At 32.5% G+C, this 23,648-nt stretch overlaps 1 protein-coding gene across 3 annotated transcripts in view; it reads right to left on the reverse strand.

Moving 5' to 3' along the window:
- The window catches only part of LOC123699387 (sodium/potassium/calcium exchanger Nckx30C), a 73,250-nt gene that overhangs the window by 31,592 nt on the left and 18,010 nt on the right, over window positions 1-23,648 (reverse strand). For 2 of the 3 annotated variants that reach the window (XM_045646332.1, XM_045646330.1), the window contains one exon: window positions 3,497-3,656. In XM_045646332.1, coding sequence (XP_045502288.1) covers window positions 3,497-3,656 — 160 coding nt within the window. The remainder of the gene's footprint in view (window positions 1-3,496; window positions 3,657-23,648) is intronic. The other variant, XM_045646331.1, reaches the window with a different exon arrangement.

Below are 23,648 nucleotides of genomic sequence, written 5' to 3' on the forward strand. Positions count from 1 at the left end.
TGAAGAATCAAATTGTCTGCTTATTCGAGTTAACCTTGATATTACTATATGCGCTATTTATAGGTCTCCCTCTTATCGCAATATTACAAAATTTTGTCACTCTTTAGATAATATATTGCAAAGGTGCACCTCGCCTACGGGTATAATAATAGGAGATATGAATATCGATATCGGCACCCACACTCAAGACAGTCGTGCCAGTGATTATCTTGATGTATCTGAACATCATGGATTTTATCCTGGTCATCAGCTGCCTACCCATGACCGTACATGTCTTGATCACGCTCTCATTAAGACAAACCATATGACAAGAGTGATCGTCTGCGAATCTGGTTTGACTGATCACGATACAGTTTTAGTTGGTATTAGTAAAAATTTTCCCAACGAGTCAGCGGTAAAAGCCAAAGGAACCAAATACAAATTAAAAATAGACTATAGCAGTGTAACAAGTGATGTAAAAACTATAGATTGGACCAGACTCTTTAATTGCAATGACCCCTCAAAAGCCTTGGAAGAATTTACAGGAAAAGTAAGTAAAATCATTCAAAACCACTCCCTTAAAGTACCTATTAAAAATTCTAAAAGCATTAAAAAACCCTGGATGTCCTCTAACCTCTTAAAATGCATTCGCAAAAGAGATAGACTGCACATAGAAGCAAGGAAAAAAGAAAACAGAGAAAATCCTATTATTCAAAAACGCTATAAAGACTACCGAAACTATTGCAATAATACTATACAAAACCTAAAGAACGCATATGAGAAGGGACTTTTGGAAAAATCTGAAGGTAGCATTAAAAAGACTTGGGATGCAATTAAATATATCTGTAAGTTAAACAATAAAACATCGTCTTATTTTGACATTTTCAGCTCTGACCAGAATTCTACTCGGACCCTGAACAAAGTTAATGATTATTTCGCAAATATTGGTGAACAACTAGCTAAAGAAACGATGAAGCAAATCAATAAAACGGAGACTGAATTAGTTCAATTAGCTGCAAATTTAGATGAATCACACACAAATCCTGATAAGTCATTTTTTATAAACCCTACTAATGAGTTAGAAGTGAGTGACATAATTTCAAATTTGAAGAATGACTCCGCTCCCGGATGGGACGGAATAAATTGCCGTGTTATCAAACTTGCTAAATCCGATCTTTCTGCACCAATCACACAATATGCAATCTTAGCATTTCCACTGTTATAGTCCCCTCTCATATGAAATTAGCAAATGTTTGCCCAATACACAAAGGTGGAGATACTTCTAGTTTAGCGAATTTCCGACCTATATCACTTTTAACAATAGTTTCAAAAATAATGGAAAAGCTAATAAACAAAAGATTGCTTAAATACCTGGAACAAAATAAAATGCTTTCAGTAAATCAGTACGGATTTCGTAATGGCAAGTCAACGGAGGACGCCGTCACAAATCTGGTGGATTTCATAACTATGAGACTCGACGGCGGGGAGAAATGTGTGGGCGTCTTCCTTGATCTTGCCAAAGCTTTTGACACGGTGTCCAGACCCATCCTGCTGCGAAAGTTGGAGTTGTTTGGCATTAGGGGTACTGCACTCGACTGGTTCACGTCATACCTATCCAACCGAGAACAAAGCGTTTGCCTGGGTGAATACCTAAGTTCTCCCGCTGCAATAAGATATGGAGTTCCCCAGGGCAGTGTCTTAAGTCCTACGCTCTTTCTTCTCTACGTAAATGGACTCTGTTCACTCAAACTCAACCAGGCTAAGATTTTTGCTTACGCAGACGATACCGCTGTGATTTTCCATGGCAGATCTTGGAGGGAAGCGTATAGCGCTGCAGAAACTGGAATGCAAACTGTCGCCAACTGGCTCCACCACAACTTGCTTAGCCTCAATATAGGTAAAACCAAACTTATGAATTTTAATATAAGCAATAGGACCAATGCCCCGAAAGAATTATCCCTAACAATACATAGATGTCAAAATGACACTTCCAACTGCAAATGTACTGCTCTGGAAAATGTCACCTATATAAGGTATCTAGGTGTGATTATTGACAAACACCTTACCTGGAATTTACAAACTGATTTAGTAAAGACACGTGTGAGAAAATTAACCTACATTTTTAGAAAACTAAGACTAATTGCAGATATCAAAATGATCAAAATGACTTATTTTGCACTTTGTCAATCTATTTTAAACTACTGTCTCGTCTCTTGGGGTTCCGCAAAAAAATGTCATCTTATAAAAGTTGAGCGCGCGCAAAGAGCAATTCTTAAAACCATATTTAAAAAGAATTTAAGATATCCAACCAAAGAATTGTATCAAGAGGCTGGTATACTAACGGTGCGTCAGCTATACATACTAGCAGTAATTCTAAAATTCCATAAAATAGCTCCAAACACAATTATAACGAACGAACGCACTCGAAGAAATCCTGCATGGAGGAAACATAGCTGTAATATGTCTTTCGGTAGCAAGGCGTTTATATTCATGGGACCTCACTTATACTCCATAATTAACAAAAAACTAAATATCTTTCCTATGACCAAGTTCCGCTGTAAAAAATATGTTACAAATTGGCTATTAAATCTAGACTACTTAGAAACTGAAAATCTCGTTACAATAATATCTTGATTAAAATATAAATTCAAACATTTACCGACTATTAAAATAATCACTCATACAACATCTACACATACACATACACACACACTCATATACTCGCACGCATACACACACGCACATATGCACACTTAATATTTAAATGGCAATTAAACTTTGAAATATTTTTATGTAGGTACCTAATACGGCGAAAGAGATTGAGCCCCACAACACAGGGGATCCTAGTGTGGGGTTCAATGCAGAACATGTAACTATATTATGTAACATTTCTTGTAATTAATAAAGAAATTTTTCATTTTCATTTTCAATGATACAAGTAATACTGCCTAGTTTCATCTAGTCGTTAGTAAAATCTCATATACGACGTTCCTTTCTATCTTCGTCTTATAAGCAGAGGTTGAGTTTCCATGCAATATTTTTGAATGGTTATCAAAGAATTCTTATTGAATAGTAAAGAGAAGTTACCATCTTTGAGTGAGGCATTCAGAAGCAATTCTGTGTGTCTTTGCTATCTCAATGAATGCTTTGAGAATTGCTATAATAGCTTCTCCACTATTGTGCGAATTTTATATGACGATTTTTCTTTTGCCACTTTTCTAGGAACTTTTTGAAGTGTTAAATGTTTTAGTGGGAATTTTGTAAGAACCAATACATTTATTTAATGCTATTATTTTGATTTCAAAAGCCAGATACTTTCTATGTGTTCTTCATACATAAAATTTGACGTATGGTAAGTGAAATCTAAGATCAGGGAATTTTGGAATATCTCTACATACACTATACAAAGTTTTAAGTTGATTGTATTCCTTATTACATAACGTTTCTTTCTTCAACATGTCCTATGATTGCCCAATCACCTTAACTAAGCGAAAAAAGAAAGCGAAGCGGTGCATACCTAACTCACCGTCGTGCATCGGATCGATCGTGTGGATCATGAGCTGCAGCAATCCATGTCTGAACTTAGCAGTGGGCGCTTTACTGCTTCCCGGCGCGGCCGCCACCGTCGCCGTGTTCGTGCCGACTGACGTCTCGCTCGATGTTGTCGCGTTGCCGTGCTGTGGAGGGGAGGTGTGTTAATGCGGGTAGAATGGAATTTTGAATTTTTGGTCTAACAAGGTATACTTAATTTGGTTTGTATTAAGAAATTTATTGGGGTGACAAGGTATGGTAATATACATGTAATGACTTAAAAGGTAAAGATAGAAGCGTTTTATTTTATAAACACAGTTAAACACTTATGGGTTAAGATGATAGAATGTACTTAAGGTTTAAGGTTTAAAGACATTTATTCCCATTAAGACATGAAGTCACTTACATGAGAAACTTAAATTTTAAACATAGGTATTTATAAAAAATATCATTCGTTAGATAAAAATTTAGAGTAAGTTACATACTATAAACATAAGTTTAGGTTAGGTCCTCATTCATTGCATTCAAAGTTTGAGCGTGTGGTCTTCCAGGATGTGTTTCGCTAATTGTTTTTTGAATACAATGAATGAGTTTACACTTTTTAATTTGCTTGGCAATCCGTTATAGAAACGTGCTCCTTCGTATGTTGCCGTTCGCCTTCCATAATTCGTTCGGATCTTCGGGAGGGCAAGATAGCTAGCTCGTCTATTAGGATAGTGGCGATTTGATGTTGAGAATATTATATTTGTATTTATGTTTTTATGTAGCGCTTTGTGGATGAACATACACGTATTATAAAAGTATAATTGTTTTAAATTCATTATTTTAGTATCGTCGTAGATTTTATTTGTAGAAGTTAAAAAAGGATATTTAAAAATGGTTTTAATAATTTTATTTTGTAAAATTTGTAGTGGCGCTAATTTATTTTTGTAAGCGCTACCCCATACTTCTATTAAATACATTAGGTGAGGTTTGACTAACGTGTTGTAGATGGTGTGGCGTAATTTATGAGGAATGCAAGAAGTGATATTACGCAGAGATCTAAGAAGTGCTGATAATTTATTTTTTAGGTGGTCGATGTGATAATTCCATTTTAGAGAGCTGTCGATTCGCAAACCTAGGTATTTCTCGTGGGTTTTATGTTCTAATACAACACCATTAATTTTAAGTGGAGCGTGTGGTGTACTTGAAAAGTTTGCACTCATTCGCATGTTCTAAGAAAAGTTTATTTATTTATTAGATGAATTATTGAATATACACGTCTTATTGAAATGTATCATCTCATTTCGCTTTTAAATATGTTATCAATCACATTTAAATTAATCCCTACTATAACCCACAGAATACAATTTCAATGTAGATAACTTCCTATGAGTATACGTTACTATTTTATTGTAACGTTTTTAAGATTATAATTAAAAAATGTCTTTGTGTAAAAATGTGTTTATGTAAGATTTATCGAGGAAAATTGAAGACTACGTTTCAGCTGATGGAATCATTTTAATTGTAAGGCTGTTTCATTTTATTGCATTTACAGACGGTTAAATTTCATTCGAATTAAATATATTCCAGTCATGTGGACTGTAAAGAAGCAGCGAATAAAAATACATGTTATATAGTTTGCTATTAAAGCTTTAGTATATTATATATTATCTAGTTGGACATAAGTAGGCAGTGGGTCGTCTTGTCATATGTATTTGAGTGTCTCTTCAAAGTAGCACGATTGTCATTCTTCTGCATTACAATGCAGTTTTGTTATATGTTTCATCGCGATACGTGAATTCAAAGTCGTTAGGTTGAGAAGGTCGAATTTCATTCTGCATTTCAACATTTTCTACCTCTTTCTAAGATAACTTAGTTACAAAGAATATAGTCTGAAATAACGAGCTTCTTATCATTCTAAGAAGCTAGTTAATATCTATTTCCTTTCATTACGATAACATATTTTGTGAAACTTATACTCGTTACATAATTAATTTAAAATATTATATAAATAAACTTCAAGAATTTTAACAACGAAAAACCAGAATATTCGATCGATGTCTTTAAATTTTCAAATAAAATTCACATTTTCAAAAATGATTCTAGAACAGACTTTAAAAAAAAGATAAAATTAATAAATTATAAACAACCAAACTCTTTGAATATAACCTCTTTTAAAGCTCTGGAAACGCTAACACATTATGCTCACGAATAAAACTGTCTAGATATTTGCTTTATTCAAAACTGGAGCAAGAAGTAGAACAAACGAAATGTCAGAGGCTCTCCAGCTATGCAAGTGCATGCTAAGTTTTATAGAGCCAAGATAGTTCTTGGATACATACGGAACCTTAAGAAATATTTAATTATAATGAAGAGAGAGTTTAAATTAATCAATAATTCTTCTGCGAAAAGCATTTATGCTTCTTACGAGTGTTCCAAATTCCAATTCATGTAAAGGCCTTTTTTGAATGCAATTTTTTTTTAAATTAAGCACTAAGATAAATTTAAAATTTACAAATAAACAAAATAAATGTCTGTAATGTTTTTAGGTAATAGGTAATGTTTGCATTTACCTATTAAGAGTGTGCGTATAAATACATGACTTCTTAAAATTTTAATTGCAGCAAACGTAACAAACTTCATAAAGTTTGCTGATATAAAAAGAATATCTTTATAATATCACAATTTCCTCTTACAAAAACTATAATAGCTAGAACCATCGACTGCCAAACGTTATAAAAATTTAGAAATGAAGCCGTCTCCGCTTGAGAATGTAGGTTGAGGCTGCGAAAACTTTGTCTTATTAAGTAATAGAGAATAGTTCTTTTGATTTAGTATTTGCATAATTTTGTGATGATTCATATTTTACCCTATTGAAAAGGTTAATAAAAATGATTTTACTACAGATAGCTATATAATAATAGCCATATTAACAATATTAGGCATATTACGTTTACATTTAACGTTCATAGATATTTGTTTTATTTGAACGATTAAAATTTAAAACATCAAGTCAATTATCAGTATTAATTCATCAAATATTAATTGTTAATAATATACTTCGAAAACCATATTTTTATTCACACGTAAAGCCTTTTCACGAGTAAAACTCGCACAAAACCGCACTCCAATAATAATTCATGGCTCAAAAACTATAGGATTCCAATAGGTGCGTTTAACTGACGGTTTCCAATTACTAGTTCGTCAGAACCATGTCGTGTGTGCGTGAAGCGGTTAATGAATTTACATTCAAGTTCAATACTATTTTTAAAGCTAATTCTAGTAAATAGCTGCACGCAAAACCCTACATGGATGAGTTTACTCATGTCTATAGTAAACTCTATCAATACATAATACTTATAAATATTATCGCGCTCTGTCTGTAATGTTCCTTTTTAAATGCATCCATCCATCCATAGCAGCACTGGATATCTATTGGTTATGAAAATTGTTGAAAAAAAAAACCAGATAGATGCCTTTTTAACACGGTTTTATTAGCTTCACTTCATCTTAATTCACTTAGTTAAGCAAGTTTTTTTTTATTTCTTTTAACTAAACTTTTTTTTAAATGAACCTAGGGTTGATGTTTTTGATGGAAATTTTGCTTCTTGTTTTCAGTTCAGCTGTACTAGATGTGCTACGCTTTCGCACAATATAAAGGACAATAATTATGGAATTCCTCTTTATTTTTAGGGTCTGTATTAGACATATAAATCAGATCATAGTTTAAAAAAAATAGTTACCAGTGTGGCCTTTTTTTACCCATTATTCCTTAAATACATGGAGCAGTAAAAAAATCTTACCAAACCAAAAGAATAATATTCATACATTCATTCAACTAAAAAGTTTTTTAATTTCACGTGCGAGAAGTCCCGAAAACGTTGCATTTGGCGGCCTCAGTCAGCAAGCAATTATTCTGACGAAAACCTACGTCGCTTTTACATCTAGTTTTTCTTCTCAATGTAGAATTTATGAGACTATTTTGTCTTGAATTTGTAATGTGTAATTTATAATTTTTGCACATGAAATGGAATGATTTAAAATATGTGTAACGTGAATGTGTTTATATATAAAGTGAAAGGTTTCAGAATGGTTCTCAAATTCAATTTTTTGAAGTGAAATTCTCTAACGGGGTTGGAAAAAAATTTATTGTAACATTTTTTCGTTACGCGTGACATTTTTCCGTTACGCGCCATCTTTTTCTTATCCCTACCACCTGTGATTCGACGTATTTCTGTAAAATATTATGTGAAGAATTTAAAACGATAAGTATTTTTTATTTTGTAAAACACAAGTTAATACAAAAATTATGAATACATAGTACAATTTGGCTCATAATACAATACACTAAAGCGCCTGTAAAAGACAAGATAATATAAAATAAAGATTAATTATAATGTGGACTAGAAACTAGACAAAGGAATGTTTGGGCCTTTTAGCGGTCCGCGTACGAGGCAAATATAGGTCGTGGGATGCCTTAGTCTTACTATACCTACATTCTACAGTGTAGTATTGTAGAATTTCTAAGGCCGACTACTCACGAACCTGCCTCAGGGGCAATATTGGAACAATCTCAGTTGGCGACGGTCGGAGCACTTTCAGATGTTCTCTAAATTGCCCCTGCTTGCCTTTACACATTACAATTAAGGAGCCAATTAAGGGTCCAATTCTAAAATTGCCCCTGCTGCAGGTACGTGAGTAGCTGGTTTTACACATTCAAAAACATTTAAGAATTTTTGCTTTTTGGAGTGTTTAAGTTTTTAAACATGACAAAAAATGTTTTTGTCGGTCCGATAAAAATGAATGCCGATAACGATTAACATACGATTCATCATTTCTCATTAATTATAATCGTTTTAATTTATCAGAATACAATACTTTATAAAAATTAATCTACGGATAATAATTAATTTAAAATAGAAACTAATTTTAATAATTACTCCGACATTTAAATTTTATGCTCATTCTTCAGAATTAAGTTCAGAATAAATCTTATTATAGCAAGACAATTATTGTTCGTTACCATCTTTTGTTATTTTTTTATTTTATTAAAAGAAACAAGTTTTAATTGGCTTAAACTGTATACCTTGGTAATTACCTGAATCCTCGAGAAAATACCAACTTCATTTATATTATTTTATTTTTTCTTGGTAATGTAGACTGTAGAGTAGATAATACAATTATTTATTATTACTAAGATATTGAAATTGTGGGATATCCCCAGTCGAAAATGTGATTTGAAGTGTCTTATACCAATATAGATGGGTATTAAATGCTTTGTTAAATGGAAGAAAATTCATCTTTATAACTTTTTCGGATCTTATGAGTTTGAGGGCCGATTTTTCAATCCATAGTTAAAATTTATCCGCCCAATAAATTATTACACGATAATATTAAAATGTCACCCGTAAACTGTAAAATACGGCCAAAAGAATACATTTTTGAAATGGTAGTTTAGAACGTTATTCGACGAATAAGTATTAACCAAGGATTTTTAAAATCAGCTCTTAGTCTTTTACCTACATACTACACTTCATAACGATATTTTAAACATTGTAGTAATATTAAATATCAATTCTAAGGATAATATTAGATAAACCGTTACTTGTTACACATGTTACAACCCAAAAGATTTTTCATATTCTTTGTACATCACATAATTTTTTGAGTTAACTCTTTGTTAACATTATGTCCTATGGAATTCTGCTATGGGGCAGGGCTGCAGATATTGAAACTATATTTATATTACAGAAAAGAGCCATACGCTCTATATATAATTTACGTGCTAGGGACTCACTAAGAGATCTCTTTAAGAATACTGGTATCCTCACTGTACCATCACAGTATATATTTAATAATATTTTATATGTACACAAAAACGCAGACTTACACACAAGAGTAGGAGATAGACACTGTTATGGCACAAGGAACAGAAATAAAATTGAAATGCCATTTTACCGGTTAGCTAAAGTTAAAAATTCATTTATGGGTCAAGGTATACTTTTTTACAACAAAATTCCTCATAGTATTAAAGAGTTTAGTAGTGCTAAATTTAAGAATTATGTAAAAAACGTCTTAGTTCAGAGAGCCTATTACAGCATTAAGGAATATATGGAAGATAAAAACCCATGGAGGGTTGTCGCGTGAGAACCGCAGGACAGTTCTTTGGCATATTATGATAATATATACGTATGGTTACTTACATATTTTGTAAAATTAAATTGTAATACTGAAATGATTTAAAAGAGCAACTATGGAGTTTCTTGCCGATTCTTCTCCATAGATACTGCTTTCCGAATCGGTGGTAAATGATAAAAATATGTATTGACGTTTCAAAAGTGCTTCTCGAAGAAGTCTAATTGAATAAATAAATGTTTGAGTTTGAGTTTTGAGTTTGAGTTTGTTAAATCTTATGATTTTGGAATTGGTTTTATATATCTAACTAATTATATTCATATATTTAACACACTTTTACCAACGTTTCGGGACCACTGCGTTTAGATACCTAATAATTGAACAGTATCTTAATAGTTTATTTAGATTTTACCAATAAAGTAACAACTGATACTCTGTCTATTCAATTTAAATTGATTTTTAATTTCTCTTGTAAATATAAAGCATATCTTTATTTTTTTGACGTACGCGACCACACAAAGTTGATAATATCATTTTTATTTTATTTGTTTTATTTACCTTGTACTAATTTGTAATGTTTATTGTTGTGTTATTAATTGTATTGTGTGTGTTGAAATAACTGCTTTCTTTCTTTCCTTATTTCTTTCAAAAACAGCATCACGTTAAAACTTTAAACCGTTTAAATAATAAGCATACCTACTACAATTCATTTTACCAGCACTATGACGTAACTGCACACTCACTTCATGCTCACTGTTCGCTGTAATATATTTCTGCTGGCAAATTGTTTCCCCTGCTTTGTTCCATATTTATGGAACAATTAAAATGTATATTGTTTGCTACAAATACTGATATACTGTATACATAATAATTTTGTTGGTTCTGGTTGTAATTATACAGGGTGGAAGGTTAAGATGGGGCATGAAGGGCAGGTACCTTAACCGTTGTAGCTACATGAAAACTTTCTTAGGAGACTATCCTTAAATTCTTGAGAAATTTTAATCTGCATTCACAGATTTTTGAAAAAATGTACGGTCAGCAAAGAAATCGGCAGTTTTCAAAGAATTTTTTTTTGATGCCAATCGATCCAGTTTCTCATGGGGATCAAAACACTCTAAAAGACCAACTGAGGTATGAGTACTAGAAAAGTCAGAAATCGCGAAAAACTATTTCCACACATTCACTAAGAAAATAAGTGATTCAACAAAAGATGCGCTAATAGAAAACTCCAAAGAGATTTTCAGGCTTCAATATTTTTTGTTTCTGATTATTAAAACACATACCGACAATAAGAAGAAACATTAATTTAATTAAACGGGTGTCAAAGAAAATAAATAATAACAAAAAACATACATTGCGTATTCTCATTCAATACGCGTGAACGACGCGGACGTGTCAAGCTTTTCTTAAATGAGTCACTTTCTGCTAGATTTTTTACAAGATTCGCAATTACCTTTCGCGTCGGTACCTGTCGCATTGGGTATTTATTCCTGTACCATTCCAATGCAACTGTTGGGTTTTTATTATTTAAAAAGTAAGCCTCTAACAGATCTAAACGTTCCAAATTATTTAAGGACATTTTTAGTGAAGACAGAGTAACTTTTGGGAACTTTTGTTTTCTATGTGTTAGGCTGGTTGCAGAGCTTGACCGACCGTCAGTGCGTACCGTCGGTCCTGACGATACGCATCAACAATTGTATGACTATGACACTAATGCGCATGACAATACGCGTGCGTATGGTCGGTCTAGCTATGAACGGTTTCATGAATTTCCATACATATGACAAGCGCGACTGACGTACGCACTGATGGTCGGTCAAGCTCTGCAACTAGCCTTATTGTTTACATAAGCCATAAAAATGTGACGTGTTCGTTCGATATTCAAATTTAAATAATTTTTCATCTCGTGCACGAGCTGCCAGCCACCGCCCGCTCATGCCCCGCGTCGCTGGCATGTTATGCTGCCGTGCCTTTGTATTTTTACTTGTTCATGAATGAAAATAGTTTTTCGCGATTTCTGACTTTTCTAGTACTCATACCTCAGTTGGTCTTTTAGAGTGTTTTGATCCCCATGAGAAACTGGATCGATTGGCATCAAAAAAATTTTTTTTGAAAACTGCCGATTTCCTTGCTGACCGTACATTTTTTCAAAAATCTGTGAATGCAGATTAACATTTCTCAAGAATTTAAGGATAGTCTCTTAAGAACGTTTTCATGTAGCTACAACGGTTAAGGTACCTGCCCTTCATGCCCCATCTTAACCTTCCACCCTGTATTGAAGTTCTTTAGGTGTTTGTTGGACATCAAAAAATATAACTTGAAATTAGTTTGTATTGAATTATCTATGGTACAGGTATTGGAATTTATATAATATTCTACGTTCCTAGGCTACGTTATTTATTTTTATCAATATTAATTGATATATCAAGTTGTGGAGGAAGACGTTTTGGTAGAGTATGGAATCAGTAAGTATGAAAAAAATAAGCAGCCCGTAAATCTCACGAGAACGGGAACTATGCGGGTTTTCCTTTGCAAACGCGGGCGAAGCCGCGGGCGGAAATCTAGTATTATATAATTGATTTAAAATTATTAAAATAAATAATTTAATTATTTATTAGATTGTTCGACTGGTATAGATTCTAAACAAATAAGTTTTAATCAAACTTAACATACACCAAATTCTGATACCGAAAACTCAATAATAATCATTATTGAAATTTTATAACAGTCGAATCAGAATGTTAATTTAATAAACTCAATGGTACTTCATTACAAGAATATCTGTACATTTCATAATTAAAACCTTCACCTTGAATTTAAGTGTTATTTTGTTCAAACTATATTTTTTTGAAATGTTATTAAAATTATTACAATATTTCTTTGTAAATGCGCCTTGTAGTTAATGTTGCTGTCAGATGCAGGAGTGCTTTCATAAGCACAAGGTACTTACGTTTCTTAATATAATATCATCACTGCATAGTATAAAACAAGGTCGATTTTTCTGTCCTTATTTCCCTATGTCCCTTTGTATGCTTAAATCTTTAAAACTACGCAACGGATTTTGATGCGGTTTTTAATAGATAGAGCGATTCAAGAGGAAGGTTTTAGTATATTATTTATTAGGTTTTAGACAAAGCGGGCGAAGCCGCGGGCGGTAAGCTAGTGTCCTATAAAAACAATAAATATTTTACATATATAGTAATAATTGATTGTAAAGAAGAATATCGCTACACGATTGAGAAAGTCAATAAAAATCTGGTTCAAGAGTTAGACAAATATCATAGGGATCTAGAATATTATAAAATCTTGTATGATGTAGAAACAAATGAATTAAAGGAGAAGATAGACTCTTTAAGTCAAATGTTAAATGATGTCAACCAGAAGTATTCTGCTGCCCAAATGCAAATAAACGAGCATATACAACAGGCAGATGACTTAATTAAGTTGAGTAATGAAAATATGGATCGCTTTGAGTCGCTGACCAATAAATATGTATGTCAGTGTTCAAAAAGTGACAATGAGCAAACGTCGCCCCATAAGCTTGACTGCACAGACATACATAGTGTTAAACCCGTGACAACAATTTCAACTAGTAAAACTAAACACCTTTCCGAGCAGGAAATTATTGTGTTGTCAGATAGTATTGGTCAGGGTTTTGGCGCTATGCTCAACAATTTAGGGCTTAAAGTCACTAATATTTGCACTCCTAACAGTTCATTTAATTATATAATCAAATCACTTGATCATTTTAGCTTTAATAAGAATAATATTGTAATTATACTATATGGAGATAGTTTAAATATAAAAAATAAGGATATTGATGTAGGATTTCAAAAAATGTTGGAAATTAGTAGTCAGACTAAATGTAAATTTATGTTGTGTACATTGCCGTACCTACCTGGTTTGACACAAGAACAAAATAGATTAATTCATAATATGAATTTAAAATTGTATAATGTAACAAATCATCATCGTGATGCATTTCTTTACTTTGACATTAATTTGTGTATTAAATCTTTTACTTTGACAAAGAATACAGTGTATCTGCCATCTAGATATAAGCGAGAACTTGCTATGTTAATAGCATATAATATTAACCAGTCTGGTACATGTTTGTTATCAGACCCTGGATCTACTATAATTTTATGTAGTAGTAATAATAATTATATACACCAACCTTGTGTTGACAGAAAATCTAGCCCTAAGCTAGATTTAAACTAGTATATAAGACAACAGCTAAGCAGACTTTTTCTATTGTACATCAAAACATTCAAGGCTTGGCTAGCAAATTATTAGAAATAGAATTATTTTTAAATCATAATAGAATTAAGGTTTTTTGTGTAACAGAACATTGGCTTAAACAATGTCAGTTGGTAATAAATATTGATAATTATACATTAAAAAGTATATACTTCAGGACATATGCTATTCATGGAGGTTCTCTTATTTTTGTACACAATAGTGTAAAATGTAAAGAACGAACTGACATTGTTAGTCTTTCTGTAGAACGGACCATTGAACTGTCCTGTGTTGAACTGGAGCGTTACATTATTGTTTGCGTTTATAGACCCTCTTCCAGTGACTATAATATGTTTGAGACAGTCATGGAAGAAATATTAAAGCGTTTAAGTAGGAGTAAAAAAAAAGTTATAGTATGTGGTGATTTTAATATTGATATACTTTTACAAACACAAACGACTACACGAATTGTTAATTTGTTTCAGTCATTTAATCTGTATAAACTTTTTAATGAACCCACACGAATTACACCTACTTCTGCAACCTGTATTGATAATATATACTGCGACTGCTTCTGTTTAGAGAAAAATATTCTCAATACACTCACTTCGGATCACTGTGGCCAGAAAGTAGTTTTTGAATGGGATTGCTTACCTGAATTTAAAAGAATTAATGTTAGGCCTATAAGTAAAAAAGGCATTAATAAATTTAGAGATAATATTAATAAAAACCTGCCCGTACTGAATGATCAATCCTGTAATAATAATCCTTGTGAAATGTTTAAAAATCTTTTCAATTTAGTTCATAATGAATTTGAAAAAATATTTAAAGTTAAATCTTTAAATATTACCAAGGATTTACCATTTAGTAAATGGGCGACACCTAGCATACATAGGTGTAGGATCGTTCTTTATGAGTTATATGGTATGAAGCAATATAATAAAGACCCATCTTTTCTTAGTTATGTTAGAAATTACTCAAAAACTTTTAAAATTGTTTTTTTTTACTGCGAAGCGATTGTATATCAGAGATAAAATACGCGAATCGGATAATAAAGTTAAAACAGTTTGGTCTATTATTAATGGTGAAATGGGTAAAAGCAAATCAAGTAATACTATAAAACTTGTAAATAATGACAGGGTTATTGACAAAAGTGCTGATGTTGCTCTTGCTTTTGAAGAATTAAGACGCTTAATCTAAAAAATACTTGTGATCTTTGGGGAATGTCCGTAAATTTAGTTAATAATATCATAGAAAATATTGCGAAAAATTTAGCTTTTATATTTAATAAGTGTTGTGACTATGGTACATTTCCTAATTTACTAAAGCTTAGTAAAGTTATACCTCTATTTAAGAAGGGCGATCAAGAAGACTGTAACAATTATAGACCTATCTCTATTTTACCAACATTAAGTAAGGTATTCGAGAAGTTAATATTAAACCAACTGAGTAGTCATTTTGCATCTAATGATTTACTGCACACCAAACAGTTTGGTTTCACAAAGGGGCGCTCAACCACAGATGCTGGGGTTGCACTTCTAACACATATATATAAAGCATGGGAAAACTCAAAAAATGCTCTGGGGATATTTTGTGACCTCTCCAAGGCATTTGACTGCGTTGAACATTGTACTTTGTTACGTAAACTTAATCACTATGGAATTAAAGGAAAAGCACAGAACCTCATAGCGTCATACCTGCATGATAGGATACAGACTGTAGTTGTTAATGGAGAACGTTCTAGCGGTGCGTCAATTAACATTGGTGTTCCACAGGGGTCAATTTTAGGTCCCTTCTTGTTCTTGGTATATATCAATGATCTTCCCTATTATTTGCAGGATAGGTGTGAAATAGTTCTGTTTGCAGATGATACCTCATTAATTTTTAATGTGGATAGGCATGACCCAAATGTTGACGAAGTGAACAGTGCTCTTTTACACATATCTGAATGGTTTAATGCCAATAATTTATTATTAAATGCCAAAAAAACCACTTGTGTTGAATTTCTACTTCCTAACGTAAAAAAGTTGAACAGAGATATTACCTTGAACGGGGAGGTATTGCATCCTACTGAGTCTACTGTATTTCTAGGGTTAACATTGGACGAGAAACTACAGTGGGGAGCCCATGTCAACACCGCTGCAGGTAAGCTCAGTTCAGCTGCATATGCAGTCCGAAAAATAAGGCAACTCACCGATGAAGATACGGCTAGACTGGTTTATTTCAGCTACTTTCATAGCATTATGTCCTATGGAATTCTACTGTGGGGCAGGGCTGCAGATATAGAAACTATATTTATCTTACAGAAAAGAGCCATTCGCTCTATATATAATTTACGTGCTCGGGATTCACTAAGAGATCATTTTAAGAATACTGGTATCCTTACTGTACCATCACAGTATATATTTAATAATATTTTGCATGTACACAAAAGCTCCGACTTACACACAAGAGTAGGAGATAGACACGATTATGGCACAAGGAACAGGAATAGAATTGAAATGCCATTTTTCCGATTAGCTAAAGTTAAAAATTCATTTATGGGTCAAGGTATACGCTTTTACAATAGAATTCCTCACAATATTAAAGAGTTTAGTAGTTCTAAATTTAAAACTTATATAAAAAATGTATTAGTTCAGAGAGCGTACTACAGTATTCAGGAATATATGGACGATAAAAACCCATGGAGGGTTGTCGCGTAAAAACCACAAGACAGTTCATTGGCATATTATGTAGTTAGATATAAGTTTCATATATTGTAATATTTACATGATTTTAAAAGAGCAACTATGGAGTTTCTTGCCGATTCTTCTCCATAGATCACTGCTTTCCGAATCGGTGGTAAATGTTAAAATAATTATGTAATGACGATTCGAAAGTGCTACTAAATAGTAGTCTAATTGAATAAATGAATGTTTGAGTTTGAGTTTGAGTTCGATGTTTGTTGAAAAGTGTTCAATAAAGTTTTCATTGCTCTAACTATCGGTGTATTTTAGATTTAAAAGAAAATTCAAAATTGAAAAAAAAAAACTAATTCTATTTCGTACATTTTGCTCTTGAATAGCTTCTAAAACATAAATTTAAATGTGATATTCAAATTTTACAATAGATTCGGCTGACCTACTTGAAGATGAAACTACTTAATTATCGTTTTTTAATCCTATTAGAACATAACCTACATAGTTAAAATATATGTTAAAGCCCTTGTCCACCATATTATACCAATATGTAAAATATTCTTCATGTTGTTTCCATTTTTCTGTGTGCTGCAAGAAAACTTGTAATAACATGTAGATACAGACGTTCATATATGCAACAAAACTTATTATAAATGGACTTGTGATTGTGTTTTCGAATATGTCATATATTTTTTTTCTTTTTCAAACATTTTAGTCATAGTGTAAAAAATTTAATATCAATCTATTAACTTTAAATGATACTATTAATTTCAATGTATATGATACTTATAATAGGTATACATATATTGTAAAACAGATAAAGATAAAAAATCTGCTTACAAGTTTAACCATACAAGAATCTAACTTATATTATAAAACTTAAATACCAGGAGCTCGCCCGCATACTAAGGTTTTCTATTTTCTAAAATTTCTCACTATATTGTCATGCTACTAAAATAATCTAGGTCTTTGTTAATGACTAAACTTTAAGATACAATGAAACTATATGTAATGTCTGTCTAGAGTTTTATTCCAAGCTTTAAAGCAGAAATGAGTGTTGATAGCATGATGTTTGTATGAAGAGTAATGTAGATGCATGTTATACGGATCTTTGTTTATTATATCCAGGAATATTTTATGTTACCAGAATGTAAAGATGATTAGTATAATATATACTTTAGGTTTCTAAAAAAATGTCTTCTCTTTAAGGTACTGTAACACTCAGTTGTTATAAAAACATGCTTAGTAGAAACCGATTTACGTTGTTATAAAAACATGCTTAGTAGAAACTGATTTATGAACCTGGTAAACTAATTTGTTATGTATTGTAATAGAAGTCTGTTTAAAGAAGTTTAGTTGAAAAAATATATGTTTCATGTTTAAGAGATGGTTGTTATTACCTACATTATCTTCATAATGTTTTTAGTATTATGCGGTGGTATTACGTGGACAACGAAAGAGTAATCTGACTGCTCTCCCAGAACATATAACAAGATACATCTGCTAAATTTTGCGCTCAATATGAAAATCTAATTAGAACAGTTTAAACGACTAGGTTTGTATAATTTTAAGATCTTCTTTGCTTGCTTTACAAGTGTTGATTATATTATTTATACTAGCTTCCGCCCGCGACTCCGTCCGCGCGGATGTCGGTCTTCGCGTGGATGGTTTATTTCTCCATTTTGAGTAACTCTGACAATGACATCTTATAAATATCTATTGGACCCAAATTACATATTTGGCTTTGGTATCGATCCAGTAACACCCCCTGCTATTTATTTTTTCAATATTTTCAATGTACAGAATTGACCCTTCTACAGATTTATTATATTATGTATAGATACGAAAAAAGAATGCAATGTTTTCTCGTCATATTATTAAACAAAAGATATAGAGATAAAGATATAGAGTCATATAGATTACATCGAGTTGAATAGAATCGTTCTAGCCAATACAATTTAGGTTCTCCAAAATCGTCATTCCAAAAATCACACGACAAAGTAATATACTTTAATCGTAAAAGAAAGTCGAAAAGCCGTCGTTTTTTCGAATGCGAAATATAGTATCTATTTGAGAGAGGAATGTAACTTGTAATAAAAGATTCGACATGTGAAGAACGAGTGACAGAATAAAGAGAAAAAATGTTTGCACTGCAATCTTTACGATCAACCGTTGACATTACAGTTGAAATTAAATTCTTATTGCTATGTTTTTTGTAGTAATTGGACAAATTGAGATGAGATTTTATGCGTAATTAAGTACTATATAAATAAGATAATGTCAAGAAGACGAAATGAGGAACGTCTTTTAATTTTGTTATACTTTTTAGACCAGAGTAAGAGTAAATAATAATTTCGTAGCACTTTCGTAGCACATACTGACGACTTTTAATATAATATGCGAACATTGTCATATTTTCTGAATTATATAAGTGCTGATTTACACAGGGTCAGTAACTGACTACAAATTCGAGGCAAATCAGTGCTGACCCGAAAAAAAACCCTGTGTAAACAGATTTGAAGTCAGTACAGAGGCTTGAAGTCTATGTAATTCGGCGCCGCGACTGACTCGTCTACTGACCCTGTGTAAATCAGCACTTATTCTATCATGGGTCTTATTACACCTAGGTATATTTCATTTCAGAAATAAAAACTGAACACCGTTACAGTCACCAGATTTTTGTAACTATTGAGATGAATACTCTACCTAAATATATTATAAATTACGAGCATTCCACCCGCGGCTACGCGCGCTTTTCAAAGAAAACCCGCATAGTTCCCGTTCCCATGGGAATTTCGAGATAAAAACCTATCCCATGTGTTAATCCAAGTTATCCTCTATATGTGTGTACAATTTCATTGTAATCGGTTCAGTAGTATTTGCGTGAAAAAGTCATAAACATACATACACATACATCCATCCTGACAAACTTTCGCATTTATAATATTATTAGGACTTGTAAATTTCGTGAACACAAGATTTCCATAAGAAAGTAAAAAGTGGGTTATTCTAATATGCATCTATAACGTGTTACACTTGACCTGCCCCGCCTTGAGGGCTATAAAAATAGGTCTGAGAAACGCTGTCACAAGATATCTCGCGTGCGTAAGATCTGTTTGTAAAAGTATTTTTCTTTAGAAGTTCTGCAAATGTTCGATGTGAGGAAAGTTGGATATGTCTTGTATTATTTAAAGGTATGTGTGCTAGTTCATTTAGTAATACTACAGATTACTAAATAGTTCGTCTAATAGTAAGTCGTCTTTAGGTATGAATTTTGCAGTTGACGTAATGAATCATGGAATTATCAAGAATATTATATACTAGCTTCCGCCCGCGACTCCGTCCGCGCGGAAAAATTAAGATTTTTTTTTCTACGTATTTTTCCGGGATAAAAAGTATCCTATTTTATGCCCAGGATAATAAGGTATAATTATACCAAGTTTCATCGAAATCGAACCGTTAGTTTTCACGTGATGCCTGAACATACAGACAGACAGACAGACAGACATTTTTTTAATCACATATTTTGGCTTGGTATCGATCCAGTAACACCCCTGCTATTTATTTTTTCAATATTTTCAATGTACAGAATTGACCCTTCTACAGATTTATTATATTTATAGATAGTAGATCTTATTTAAAATTGTATTGCATTCATTTAATGTAATTTGGAATTCATAGGTAGGTAATAAAAAAAATGCTTATTATTAAAGAAGGCTTAATAATATTGGTTATGCACGAATTATTGTTTTAGTTTAGATAAATAAGACATGTTTAGTCAGTTATGTGACAACCCTACGCTATATGTAATGTGAAGCGCTGACGGTGTGCTTTCGTTCGTGAGAACGTTTTATTCCTTTAAATTATAATATTAGAATAAAAACATATTGTGAAGCATCGTGCTCATAATAACACGTATAATGTAATTTTACTTTTTAATTAAAATCATTTAAGAAATATGATTTTTTTTATTAATTCACTGGAAAGTGAATTTAACTGGCGCAGTCGGTAGGATACTCGGGTCGCCCGCGGGAAGATATCCGAAATGAATATCGGTTCCGAGGCCCCGCGCGGCCGACCGGTTTTTTTAAAAACCCAAGCGAGTATCCAGAACATCAGCAGTATCCAGCCATCGATACAGAAACCATGTCAATGTGAGTTGCACAGAATTATTTTATTGTGTTGCTTTCCTATATTATATTCCTATATTAATTTTAGAATAAACCTTCACGATTTTCCATCCTAGGAAATCCCGGGGTACCGAGGCTGTTAATACCCAACAGTCCTCGAGAAATAGTTTAGTTGATAGTATTAGAAGTATTGATAGTTTTAATATGTCGTTTGACACGGAAGAAATTTTTAAATGCTTAAGGGTGGTCCCAGATTTTGATGGTAACCCCCATGTATTAACAAAATTCATTAAAATATGCGACCAATTAGTTATTATAACCGTACATTATTACTATATAAAATTAGGGTTCAACATTTAAACGAAAAATTGGATAAGGCATCGTCCTTGTTAGAAGCTTTAAAACCAGTGTAAAACGTAGATTGATAAATGGTTTAGGTTCTATACAGAATTAGCGCAATTCCTAGACTCCTTAGACGATAATATTAATGATTTACTTTTAGTAATAAGAAATATAGAGGATAGTTTAGCTTTTATGCGTACATCGCGAGCGCACCATGTTATGTTAGGGATAGATATATTAAGTATTATATTAGTTACTTTACGTTCCTTTTACGATTCAGAACAAATTATTAATGTAGATCTCCGCGAATAATTCGCACTGGATCATACTTTAGTAAAAATAGGATAGTAATTATATTAAGATTCCCCATTATAACTCCTCACACTTTAATCGTACAAATCATATTATCATCATACCTCCCTATCCCTATATAGCAACCAATAAAGATATTTATGTGCACATAGAGGCTGAATGCCCGAAGTTCAATCGAAGAGCAATCGGTTTCTATGTGAAGTCGACCCTAAATCATCATACAAGAAGTTCACCCGACTGTATTGCAAAACTCATCACCACGCAAGAGATATCCAGCGACTGTGAATCCACCTGCCTAACATTAACTAAGCCAGCAATGGAGAAATTGGACGACAGTCACTACATCATTATTTTTCCTCATCTCACAAAAGTTTAAATTATCCTGCAAGCGTAAGGAATAGCTTCATCTCCAAGGCAGTTTCATAGCAACGTTACCTACAAACTGCTCTCTACGTACTGACGACCTCACTATTACAAATATTAATAATGAAATTAAAGATACACCTACAAACATTTTAATTGCACCAATCAGTAATATTCCGACGAGAACGCTAAAAAACCTTGGGACTGCACTCCATCTACCATACGACAATACCACTTTACATCTTTAGCTACTGAGCGCAGCGGCCACTTCAATGTTCCTGTGCTATCGTCGCTACAAATCAAAGAAAATGAATATTCAGAAAACACAGAAAACATCAGCCCCAGAAGTTGATCCTGCCGCAACATTTTCACTCAATGTCCTAAAATAGTTGCGGATCTGCGGGGGGAGGAGTTATGTGACAACCCTACGCTATATGTAATGTGAAGCGCTGACGGTGTGCTTTCGTTCGTGAGAACGTTTTATTCCTTTAAATTATAATATTAGAATAAAAACATATTGTGAAGCATCGTGCTCATAATAACACGTATAATGTAATTTTACTTTTTAATTAAAATCATTTAAGAAATATGACTATTTTTATTAATTCACTGGAAAGTGAATTTAACTAGTCTGTAAATAGGATAAGATTTGTTTTGTTTAGATAAACAGATGAGGTCAGAACTTTGTTTATAAACTATGACGTCATAATATTATTTAAGTACATTTTAACATAACAATTTCATTTACGAGAGGCTTCATTGCAAAAATATCTAACTGCTGTGTCCTGCGTTCTTATCCGCCTATAGCCTTCCTCGATGAATGGACTATTAAACAGAGTAATCATTTTTCTAATCGGATCTGCGGTTTTTGAGATTAGCGCGTATCAAACTAACAATCCCTTCAGCTTAATAAGTGTAGATAAATAATAAATCAAACTAACAATCCCTTCAACTTAATAAGTGTAGATAAATAATCATTCGACATTCCATGCGGGTAAGAAAACTTATCTATTATACGTTGGAATATGAGTAAGGGTTCAGGGTTCGGTTAAGGGATAGATAACCTTTTCTATGGCTTCTTCCGGAATCCCTAGATCCAATGGATTTGTCTTGCGTCAGAAATCTCAAGGAAGCTCTTTGCGGATATTTTGACCTTCATTAAGGGCTTTTTACGCCCGTCAATTGCAAATCTTTGTAGCTTACTTTGTATTCTTGTAATGTTTTGTTAGAATAAAATCGTTTCTTTGCAAGTTCAATATTGTTAGGTTAAAACAGACTATTAAATACCTCATAATTAAAATAACTATCCACGTAATCATATTAAATAAGATAATTTGGATGTACTTAACCTTAAAATGACAATTGACACATCACTGATTTATTATTTAACAAAACTTACACAAAAAATGTTATTATTAAGTTTCATATTTTAAACTGAACTTACTATCATCAAATTACAACAACAACGAAGAAATATTAAAAGCCCAATTTCAATATGTACACAATAACTCAAATTTAACAAGCGTACAAACACAACAAAAAACTAATAAAAAACAGTAAAAACCATCTTATTATATTACATCTCAATTTTATGAATATTATTATATCGCCATTCCCTGTTAGATAGGGAGGCGAAGAGGGGAATTTTCTGCAATACTCGAGCGTGGCAGTTTAAGATATGAGAGATACCTTAGACCTAATAGAACAACCTTGTTAACTATTTAGCTCTTTAAGTAGTGACGCGCGCCCAGGATAGACGATCAGATTAGTAAAAAAAAATCGATAGTCTGAAATACTCGAGCGCGTCAGATTAAGATATTGGGGGTTGATTTTAGTGTTTTAAGACTAAATTTAACTAATCTGACGATAAGTCCTTGACGCCGCCAAGTTATAGGGTCGCGAACTTGTAAAAAAAAAACGTTAATCCGGCATTCTCGAGCGCGATTGTTTTTATTTT

The sequence above is a fragment of the Colias croceus genome, chromosome 17 (genome assembly GCF_905220415.1).
Source record: "Colias croceus chromosome 17, ilColCroc2.1".
Classification (NCBI taxonomy): domain Eukaryota; kingdom Metazoa; phylum Arthropoda; class Insecta; order Lepidoptera; family Pieridae; genus Colias; species Colias croceus.